Here is an 11,976-nt window from a genome sequence, read left to right as displayed (position 1 = left end):
TCCACACTGAGACTGCAGCGTCCCGCACAGAACTGGCTGATCCACACTGAGGCTGCAGCGTCCCGCACAGGACTGGCTCCGCACCTGCATTCCGCGAATTCCACACATTTCCTGTCTGCAAAACAAGGAGCTTCTGGCCTCGGACCAGCTGAGAGGCGGATCAGACCCTGACCAGGACAGACTGTTCAAACAGAAAGAACTGGATAAATCAAGCAGCACTTCTCAGTGTCAGCTTTATTGTTGAAAACATTACTATAGTACATGAGGCGTTTTTTGGTTACGACTATGGGGGCCCAATCAGCACGTGTTCTTGAGAAGGAATTGAATTCTGGGAATCGCCTGCACTGGTCTCTTGTTATTGCGATGTTGTTCATCATTGTTTGCCCCCTCTGTTGCAGAGTTGCATTAATAAGTGGATTATAATGAAGCTGTAACATTGTGGCTGGTGAATATACCTGTGAGTATTCAGATAGATAAAGTGGTCCTTGCTCTTGCAGGATGCCCACTTGTACGCTTTTCATGCTGAATATGTTGCTGTTTTAACTAGGTGGCCACCACATAACTTATTAATATAATTTATAGTTTTAGGCTGGTGAATTCACATTTATTGTGCCAGTACCAAATTCATAAATGCACAACTTGCACTGTATTCTGATGCAAAATCAGAGTTTCTCTCTGAATTTATCATCTGTTTTGTCGTCCGTTACCTTCGTCTGTGCACGAAAAATGCAGGTTTAAAATGCTTGTGCCTAAATGATTAAAACGGTTGAGCTTACACTGGGGCCCCTGAAAACAGTTGTCCTCCTAATCCCTAACCAGGACACATGTGTCTGTGCAAAAAGAACCAGCAACAATAAAATGCCATCAATCTGCAGCGTCTGGTGCACCTGCCCTCCGCACCCAGTCTTGCACAGATGAATGCACGGTATGCTCCAGTTACAGTGGATTAAACAGGAGCGGTGCTGTTTCATGCAGTATCAGAAATGGGTTATTCCTGATATAGGGAGCTGGCACTAAAGGACTATATGGCTACAGTGCAATATACATTATGCATCATGTGAAGGGTGCCTGTTATTGTATAATATTAGATTGTTGTACAGGATATTGTGCAATTTGGACAGATCTTGTACCGTTTGTTCGATGCATGAGAGAGCACAGGATAAGATGTACTGGAATTCTGATGTAATGGAATTGGGACAAATCCCATATTACACGACTGCAACGTTTTTGTCTCCAAACAAAACAAAAATTCATTTGGGATGTTTACGGGGTGAAGAAAATACATTTGTGTTTCTTTTCACTGTAGAAAATCCCTGGAAGCAGATCAGAATGTGCCTGTGGAAATCCCATAGTGTACTGGTAATGTTTGGAAGAGCTCCCGTTTCCTGATTCCTAACCCCCCCTCCCCTGCTGTCTCTGCTCCTACTTCCAGTAAACCTCTCCTTCAGCGTTTGCTTTCCTCATACCAGCTTTCCGTACTAAACGCGGATGGAATTCATTCTTGGAAATGAGATAAACGAACAGTCGAAGACAATATCTTACTGCCTTATATGGGATGTCCATTGCAGTAAAGTTTGTTTTTTTCTTTCAAAAACAGCCAGCCCTAGAACCACAAAAAGAAAACCAATAACACCTGCTTTTCTACTCGTGATCAAATTGGTATTAACATTATTTCACATTTTTCAGAGTGATTCAGGGATGCATGTCTGTCTGTCAGTCCTACACTGTAAATCAGTCATTATAATATACTTTGTACTTGAGAAAATGAACATGGATGGGCGTTTCAGTGGTTCATACTTAGAAAGCGTGGATGCCTGGAAAGCTTTGCCTTCTCAGGAGTTCCTGGAGCGTGTTTTACTGGAGGAGGTAAGAAATGCTGCCAAAGGCCTGATGTGTGCAGTACCACCCACTGACACCTTGGCTGCAACATGCCGTCTTCTGGAAAAAGGAAACTTCCCGCTTGTTATTTTACCTAAATTTCACAAAGGCTTCTGTTTCCCTTGAATAATACCCATGCACACACCGCGGCAGAAAAGACATTCTCGTGAAGCACACCTTTGAACTCTGCAATTGCTGTTTCAGATGCATTTATAATACAAAATGCTTAAAGAAAATGCAAATCTAATCAAAAATGAGTTTGCAACATGCATGCTTCTTGCAAAAAAAATCCGTTTGGATTCCAAAATGAAAAGAGAAATGCAAACATAATTAATTTCGAATGCAAGTTAAACTCCAGCGATGGCATTCAATTGTTCTGGGTTCAAGACAGCCAGCTGTTTCAAACAGGGCTGGGGGTTAAGGGGTTAAAGGTAGTCTTTAAATATAGCACTCACCTACTTCCTAACCAGTCATAATATATTCATCCACAGCTTAGTGCTGAACTGTATCTCCTGACTGCATGACAAGACAGCCATGTGGTTGTCAAGTGATGGCTTGGTGTGTGTGCGCTTGTGTTGCCTAGCAACTTGCCTGGTTCTCAGTAGAGATGAACCCCAACAAGGCTGCTGCTGTCTCCAGGTTACAGGCATGTTGCTGTTGTTGTTAGTGTGGTGCTAGGCTCAGCCTGGGCTTGGCTGATTGGGAGTAAAGACCCAGTCACCACTGGAGGGCTGCTTGGCAGTGTCTAATCCATTCCCTGTGTGCTTACCTAATAATTAACTCAAAGTTCAAAACTTATAGCATCAAATTATTTCGTATTTTACATTTTGATGCATGCACAGGGTGACACAGTGTCTACAGGGGCTGTTTTCCAGGGGAGGGCAACCCCGGTCCACCCCTGATGAAATAAGTACAATTCACCAATTAAAAACGCCAGTGTGCACGGGATTTGCAACGTGGATGGTACTATGAAATCCAGCATACATACAGATTGCTTTACAAGATACCTCCAGCTGCATTCGAAAGTGGAGTTTTACTTTGCAATTAAAAAAATATCTTGCTAGCGTTACAAATTCTGTCAAGTAGGTGTATTCATTGATCTGAAATGGTGGCAGATCTATATATATATATATATATATCTCCGCCAATGTATCGACCCCATTGTCTCTACATGCAGATAACCAATTTGTTTAAAGTTACACTGTAATTCTTCATCTCTCAAGTATGAATACTTGAAGGATTATTTTTAAGTGCTTATTGTTAGACTGGATTGGAGTGGCCTTTGTTGCTCATCCCTGTTTCCTTTGCTCCCTGGGATCCGAAGTCTCTTTTAATCTCGTGTTTGGGTTTACTGCTGATCTGTCGCATACACACAGAATTTTGCAGTAGTAGCGACAGCTTGTTTGGGAGTGGAATTTGACTTGATGACCCCAGGTCTGATTCCTCGCTACACCAACTCTGTGTTGTGAAACTGCTTCAGGCTCCCAGATACTGCGTGTGTGTCCGACAGCGACCAAACTCCGGCCCATTATCTGCAGAACACGGCATTCGTTTAATAGGAAAACAATTTGAAATAAGGACAACATGTTTTTGTTTCCATTTTTATTTCTACTTTTAGAACAGCGAATCCACAAAATATTAAAACACTGTGCAAGAAACATGGGCTATGGCACATCAAAGAAGAACCGTTACAAAAAGTACAAGAATTCTTCATATTATTATTCAAGGCAAAAGATAAAACACAGTTACATACACAGAATTGCTCTTCATAAAAGGGAAAGTTACAATAGAAGATGGTCTGGGCCCCCCCCCAACCCGACCCCCCCACAACTCCCTTTCCCAACGCCACAAAAATATGAAATGGAAAAAAAGAAGTATCCCGTTAAATCCACTGGTATTCTAGAATATGGAGCTCTCCTTAACCCAAACCATCTTTTCATTTCTTGGCAGTGTGTTTTTGCAACAGAAAACAAAATCCATTTTCAGAACAAACTTGAACCATTGGCCAAGGTTCAAAGCAAACTGCATGAGATCCTATAGCCTTACAAAATCATGCATTAAAAGGAAAATAACCATATATTTCCATAGAACAGTTTCCCGTTTACAACCGTCAAACCTAAGTAAGTCATACTGCAGCGCTGCGTGGGGGAGGTTAGACAAAATGAGAAAAAGAGGAAGAGGAGTCTGGTCTATTTAGGATTTGAAAATGAAATGCTATATATGCCACAGCCTTCCACTACTCCGATAAGCAACAACAATGAAGACTTTAAAACATTAGAACTCAGGTCCTTAAAAGCACTGCAGTCCCGTGCTCCTAACCACTGAGCTACTTGGTGCAACATTCTGTCCAGCGACTTAGCGGTCAAACCCACGATGCAGATCCAGTCCTCAAATGTGCAATTTCATTCTGCACTTGGGTTTCTGATTCAATACTGCTCTGTGCTTACTGTAGGATCAACAAGTACACACACAAATCCACACTGTGCAGGGGCAGAAGTTACTTAATGACTCACTCACAGGAGATTAAACACTGCAACGGCAGTACTTGGAGTTTGGCACAGTCGCTGTATTCATTTGTCATCTTTCTCCCCTACACAACAGTGCACCTGACTGCCTCATGTTTCTTACTTGCAGTCCACATGACAGAGAGATCAGTTACTTCCAGCTCTTGCAACAAGGGGAATTCCTCTGGTAAACAGGTCTGTCTCTATGCTGTGCTGTGGATCGACAGCAAGTTTCAGTTTCCTGATCACAAGCCTCTTCCCTCTCAAAGCACCTAAATGACCCTCTCTGCACACTGCAGCTGTGGAAAATACTGAGTTTCCTTTTTGTTTGTTAACAATGTAGAGGATCTACCATTTAAAAAGTCAATAATTACATAAAAGGCTTCAATCTCACGCTACTTTCCTTCATGTTTTAGTTTATCCTCCAGATGACATAGCTCTAGTTTGTTTAGCTTTCCAGTATGTTGGGTTTGCTTTGATTACATTTTCCTGATGACGCACGCCACTGAGGTGCAGCAACCCCAGTTTGCTATTTTCTTAATTGATTTTCTATGACTGGACTGCACGGTGTTTCTCTGCATGAAACTAGATTCTGACCTGCATGCAACACGACAGCTCCTGCAGTAGATGCTGTACAAGGGTTAAGCTCTTAAGAGTTTGAAGTCATTTCAAGCTTTGAACTCCTACAGTGCAGCTTTCCTGACCTGGAGTCTGTCCAGAATTCTCTCCCACCAAGTGTCATTTAATAGATATGCCTCCTTCAAAATGCAGTGCAGCATTTAGGCAGGTCCTCTATAGAGTACATTGCTATTAGTCAAAAATGGATCAGGTTGCATGTGGTTTGCAGTTCAAGTTCTGTCTAAATGTAGTCCTTAAGAAAAAACTAGACTGTGAGGGGTACTTAAGACTAGGATACATCCAGAAAAGAAGAGGCATTTTTACAGGGTGGCAAAGTATTGTATGATGTGTGATACACCTGTTTAGTAGCACCGGGCTAAATATCAGTATTATTTGACATTTGGAGCAACGTTAAAAACAGCATTGCAGCGATGTTATCAGATGACAGTGTTTGTAGCTCCGTTTCTCCGGCTACAAAAATGAAAGATAAGAGGAGACATGATCTGGCAGAGGAAGCTTGACTAAACGGATCTAAATGCCATCTCTCTGAACTTAATCACTAGCGGTCGTGGGGGTTTGAAATGAGTGATGGGCGATCTCACACCAACAGCGTGGGGGAATGCTCACAATGACTGCAGACAGATTTGTTTTGTTAACAGAAGCAGCCTGTTGAAAACATGCAAGGGAATCTAAAATTAGATTCCAGTGCAGCTACAGTTACAGATGAGCACGCTTTCTCAGGCTTTAATACTATGTCGCTATCAAACCCACACCCTTTCAGGCTAACACGCGGGAACACGCTCACAACAAAGGGATCTGCCACGATGTGGGCTAGCTGTGTGGAGCCTGCCTCCACGTGGCATTCAAGTGACAGATAAGTCAGCACTGCAAAGGGATCTTACATAACACCATAATACCCAGGAAGACTATCCCTCTCTCTCTCTGTTTTACTTTACAAGTAAAAAGGGTCAAATCAATTCATCTAAATTGCAGGAGATGCAAATCCATTAGCCCATTGTACACCAAGGCTGCGAAAACCTGTCTAACACTGTTTCTTTAAATCACTGAGCTACTCAAACCCCACTGCCTTCCACACTGCAGCCCAGCGTTTTCTTTCTTTAACCACTGAGCTCCTCAAACCCCACTGGCTTCCACACTGCAGCCCAGCGTTTTCTTACTCTAAACACTGAGCTCCTCAGACCCCAATGCCTTCCACACCGCAGCCCAGCGCTTTCTTTCTCTAACCACTGAGCTCCTCAAACCCCACTGCCTTCCACACTTTTGTCGAATTCTTTCCCAGCTTTATCAAATGAACTGCTTACCCCTCACAGACGCACCAAGTGGTAGAATTACAAAACAGAACAATTCACAATAAATGATCTCCAGTATAGTAAAAGGTAACTATTCCATTTCAGAGAATCCATACATAGTGGTTTCTTTTTTATAAAAAGGCCATCTACAGTGTAGGTAAAGCAATGGTAAGTGTTTCTTTTACTATAGAAAGTGGTTCCCCCTTATTTATTTTACAAATACTGTACAGTGTGACAACACGATAGTGAGGATTGCTAAAAATTCAATTTTTCAAAGTTTTTACAGCATTTTTTTTTAAAAGAATAAAATAAAATAAAAACTTTACAATAAAATGGCAATGCATTTCGGCACTCTTAACTACTTAACTTCATTGAAAATGAAGCCTGCTGCCTACTCTCTCAGGCTGCCGATGACAGACCTGGTATCTGGACTGTGATTGGGCGTTCCAATGTGATGTCATCAGTCTGAATGTTCCAATTCGTTCCCCTCTAGATTGAGCCCTCAATGCATTAACATGTACTTTTTTTTCCCCAGTAAAGTTTTGAAATGGTTCTTAGAAGCTTGACTTGGCATTTTTTAAAAGGGCTTTTGGAAGTGGCGAATTAAGGATGAAAAGTTGTCATGAAAAAAATACATTGAGCAATACAACTACTCATTTGAACACTTAGAAGTCACTTTAGAAAAACAAACAAACAAAAAACCTAAAAACAGAGTTTTGGCAGTTTTCTTTAAGATGCACTATCCCTTTTTTTACTAAGGACCAAATTTCCAAATACTAATAATAATACTAATAATACTAATATTACTAATAATAATAATAATAATAATAATAATAATAATAATGCAAACCCCAAAGAGAATAGAATAGGATTGATTATTATGCTGGTATTTATATGATACGTGGCTCTTACTGGCTTTTAAATTGAAAACGCTGTTTAGTGTATATCATGGCTCCAGTATATCTCAGGGATCTGTCCACAAGTTCTGTACCTGTCAGCACCTTAACTCAGCAGGTTTCAGTCACTACTCCTGTACACCGCATTGTGGAACTTCCTCTCTACTGCCTGGCACTAACCCATTTAAACACAACTTTAAAACACTGAATTCTTATTAAACACTATAACAAACGCACAGTACAATTCCTTGACAAGCATCTCGACTAGAAGTCTTCAGCAGTGTCTTCAAAGGTACAATGAGGTCTCTGAGTGTCCTTATACCTTTGAGGTACATCAACGGCCCCACTGAAACAAAGCTGTACACGGTCTTGCTTGCCACAAATGACTTTCCATTTATAATGACTGTCTTACATAGAAATCTTCTTGAAATGCTGGTCTGGAGAGGCATTGCAGAAATGCATCTGGTACCTCCAGGGCTGATTATTGTAATTCCTTGCTGGTCTCTCTGATGCCTCATTGAACAGGTTGCAGCTCATATAAAATGCCTCTGCAAGAACACTGACACACACTAAATCTATTTGCCATATTTCCCCAGTTTTAAGGTCACTACGTTGGCTTCTCGTGAAGCAGTGCATTCAAACACTGCTTTTCACTTAAAAGGCTATCCATGGTTCTTACTCCCTATAAACCACGCTTTGAGATCGACAGAACAGTGGCCTCTTGGATATTCCAAGAACTCCATTGAAAATCGTTTCAGGGGCTTTAAGTTGTCAAGCTCCTTCACTTTGGAACTCACTTCCAAATTATATCTGGAGTCTGTCGATATTGTTTTGAAATCAAAGCTCAATACATATCTTTTTGATTTGGCCTTTCACTGTTTGGAGCTCTTTTGGTTTGCTGTTTATTTTTTTGTAAAGCGCTCTAGGGTTCTTGCACTATAGCACGCTATATAAATGAAATCGCTATGGTATGCTATAACATAGTGTTACATGGTTATAAATGTATCATCCTTACTACTAACTGGGAGATATGTGGGATTCAACCTGTGTCTGTGCAGCTTTCTTATGTGAACTGTTGTCTTGGGAAGCAGACTCACTTACACCTGAATACCTGCAGATCAGTGGCAGCCTTGTTATGAATAAACGAAACACATTTCAGTCTTCATTATGACTCTGAACATCCTGCTATCGGGAACAGCAACCCTCGGTCCGAGCAGCATCTGTCAGGTAAGCTTTTACACTTTAAGAACAATTATTATCTACAATGAAACAGTGGGACTTGAAAAACAGAAAACGGGGATTTAATTGTTATTATTATTATTATTTTTTTGGTGGAGTTTAATTACTGCAGAGGCTTGAGGACGGAAGTCTCTGCAGTAAAAAAAAAGTCGCTTGATGCTTTAATATTTGATGGTCTTCACGTCAGAGCTGCAGCGGAGCGTGGCATGAAGCACATAGCGAGGGGAATAAATGGGTGACGGCATATTTTGCTTTGCAAATGAAAGAATTCAAATTTGAACTGGGCAACTAAGCACGACTTTTTCATTGTGCTCAAGAGAAGAAAAAAAAAAACTTTAGCCCCCACGCTGCTGCCCCACCTGTCAGGGTATGGGAGGGTAGTTCATTCCCACTGCAATCATCAGCTTTTCAGACAGCCTATCCATGCCCGCTGTGCTGCTGGTTTTAGTGCACCCCCCCCCCCCCCCCCGGTCTCGTCACCATGCCTAGGACTGCGATGCTGGTTTTATGACGTGGGGCTCCTGCCCATTAAGGTCTTGTTAAGAACCACCAGAACTCATTTCAAAAGGGCCCCCCTAATAGCATCATGTTGAAATGACTTCTGGTTTGATTTGGGCTGGAACTGGAATGGCAGACCAGAGGGGAAAGGTTTCAAACTGCTAAATGCACTCAGCACTGAATTGCACTTTGTGTGTGTGTGTGTGTGTGTGTCTGTGTCTGTGGGGGGGGGGGTTCCAAAAACTGCTTAAAAAATACATAAAAATCCAGTATATATCAACAGGACTAGAGGGTACCATCTGCTTGAATCAATAGCATAATAAAAACAGCATAATATTGATTATGATGAATGCGGATTTCACTGCGTTACATCCAACAACTAAAAAACTAGTCAAATATAAAACTAACCCCAGTTTCATCCTTCACAAGATATAAGGTGTTATGATACAGGCAGCACTTTACAGAAAGCACCTCGTCGAGTCAATTCAGGTTTTTAAGTTTCGGCTTTTGTTTTTCTCTTAGGGATTATCATTATTATTCTTATTACCATCACATATATATTAAAAAGGGGTTGATTCCATTTGAATTAGTGTGTGACTCTTTAGAGCACAGAAGCAGTGACTGCCATGACTTCCAGAGGCGCACGCTGCAACGTGTTACCACTCTCTCAAGTTCCTTTTAAAAAGGGATGCTGCATCTTCGACAGTTTGGCAATACACTTTCACAAAAAAGCTACGTGCAAAACAAACTAACGGAGAAAAGAACTGAACGCGAAGCAACCAAATCATAATCTGACCCAACTAGCTCTGCGATAAGGAGGGTTCTTCCCCCACTTGGCCCTGATCGGAACGAAACAACTTCCTGGATCAGCACCGCCCCCAGCTGAAAAACCACATGCTTTTTAAAAATTATCATCGGAATATTTTCACTTTAAAAAAGAAAAACGACCCGCCCTCATTTTATTTATCCTTTTCTAGCACTAACATGAACCCGTTTGATTTCCCAAAACACACCTTCACCTTTTCAGCAAATTGTATTATTATATATTTGTGTGTGTGTTTAGATTCCCACTATCGAAACTCAACATAAAGTGATATTTTCCCTTCGTCCAATGACTTGTGTTGTTGCTGCAGTTGGTCTTGATTGGAGATCCCCAGAGCCCGCCTCGGGGGCGTGGTCAGGGGCGGAGCTATAGGATGATGCAAGGCTTCTTGTCCTTGAAGGGGTTTTCGGAGGTGGGCACGCCTACCAGCAGGGGGTCGTTACGAGCGTGCTGCTCGCAGTAATTCATCAGGTCCGCTGCCGCCTTCGACACCTGGGCCAATCATAAGAGCAGCCCGTTAGTTTCTCAATGCAATTCGAACAGCAACCCACTGACCTGCTCTCAAGCCAACGTCCTTCTTTCCCACCTGTCTGCTTTGTTCCCTAACCCTGCGTGAACGCTAACGTCAGAGCGTGGCTCCCTCTGGGTCCCCTCAGAGATCGGCAGCTCACCTCCAGTGGGATTGGAGCCGCGCTTCCACAGCCCACCCTGCACTCCGAGTGCCAGTGCTAAAACTGGGGGCCACATTTAGAAGCAAAGACACATTCTCCGAGAGGAATAAAACAACTAGAAGGAGGAAGGAGCTGTTACAATATTATTCCGAGGGGCAGCATCTTACTGGCTTTAGATATAATATATTGAAAATGTGCCTTCATATGAACTTACTTCACAATGGTGCGCCAAGTGTGGTATTCCATTTCATTAAAAAGCATTTAACATGCAATTATTAAACAATGGATTAGGATTAGCAAACTCTGAGATGAACCAAAACCTTGATCCGTAAAAGGAGATGGGAACAAATTTGGGGTGGATGATGCAGGTGGTGTATGATTGGCTAGCTCAGATGCAGGTGGTGTATGATTGGCTAGCTCAGATGCAGGTGGTGTATGATTGGCTAGCTCTGATGCAGGTGGTGTATGATTGGCTAGCTCTGATGCAGGTGGTGTATGATTGGCTAGCTCCGATGCAGGTGGTGTATGATTGGTTAGCTCCGATGCAGGTGGTGTATGATTGGCTAGCTCCGATGCAGGTGGTGTATGATTGGCTAGCTCCGATGCAGGTGGTGTATGATTGGTTAGGTCCGATGCAGGTGGTATATGATTGGCTAGCTCCGATGCAGGTGGTGTATGATTGGCTAGCTCCGATGCAGGTGGTGTATGATTGGTTAGCTCCGATGCAGGTGGTATATGATTGGCTAGCTCCGATGCAGGTGGTATATGATTGGCTAGCTCCGATGCAGATGGTGTATGATTGGCTAGCTCCGATGCAGGTGGTGTATGATTGGTTTGTATGCACTGTGATTGGGGTGGAGCCCTCCCCTCACAGTCCCCTCACCTTGATGCGCTCAGTCCCTGCTTCAATGCGGAGTTGCTCCACCAGTTTCCTGGCCTGTGCTATATTATTATTCGTTGACATTCTCTGCCATCAGTTCCAGGCTCCAGCGGTAGAGAAAACACTAAAGAGAGACAGAATGAAAGTCAATGTAACTCAGACAGATACACAGCAAGCAGCACCAAAGATTAATCCGGATAATTCCTGTTTTTTGCATTCATACTGCATTCTTTTTTTAGTCTGTCAAATTCAAATGAGTTAATGTGATTAATTAAACACGCCGTCACAGCAACATGTAAAATACTTGAAGACACTGTGGATTTTAACACAGTTAACCCCTTAAGGGACACAAGGAATTGAGTGGTTGTTCAAACGGTTTCTTCTTACAATACATTTGCGAGCGACTCAAGCATCACGAGGAGGAAACTGACCATTCGGATGACCAGATCCAACCTGTCAGTACATTTTAAACCCTGATCCGTTCACCTCGTTTCAAAAATAAGAAAGTTAGCATTATTTTGTATTTGTAGAACACGTATGTCCCTTGTAGTTAAAAGGATTAAATACTTATTTTATGTTTTTTTCATTATTATTCCTTATGTTAAAAGATGCTAACTGTTCATTAAGTCTAATTAACACCCGTGATTTCCTATGTTTCC

At 42.1% G+C, this 11,976-nt stretch overlaps 1 protein-coding gene across 3 annotated transcripts in view; it reads right to left on the bottom strand.

Moving 5' to 3' along the window:
• Positions 1 to 3,465: 3,465 nt before the first annotated feature.
• LOC117401393 (guanine nucleotide-binding protein G(I)/G(S)/G(O) subunit gamma-7) overlaps positions 3,466 to 11,976 on the bottom strand; it is a 68,652-nt gene continuing 60,141 nt past the window's right edge. For all 3 annotated transcript variants that reach the window (XM_059013816.1, XM_034912342.2, XM_034912341.2), the window contains 2 exons: positions 11,321 to 11,441; positions 3,466 to 10,258 (listed from right to left, as the gene is read on the bottom strand). In XM_059013816.1, the coding sequence (XP_058869799.1) occupies positions 10,133 to 10,258; positions 11,321 to 11,401 (207 nt within the window). In that variant the 5' untranslated portion in view covers positions 11,402 to 11,441 and the 3' untranslated portion in view covers positions 3,466 to 10,132. The remainder of the gene's footprint in view (positions 10,259 to 11,320; positions 11,442 to 11,976) is intronic.

The sequence above is a fragment of the Acipenser ruthenus genome, chromosome 47 (genome assembly GCF_902713425.1).
Source record: "Acipenser ruthenus chromosome 47, fAciRut3.2 maternal haplotype, whole genome shotgun sequence".
Lineage (NCBI taxonomy): Eukaryota > Metazoa > Chordata > Actinopteri > Acipenseriformes > Acipenseridae > Acipenser > Acipenser ruthenus.
This window is presented reverse-complemented; position numbering and strand designations above follow the sequence as displayed.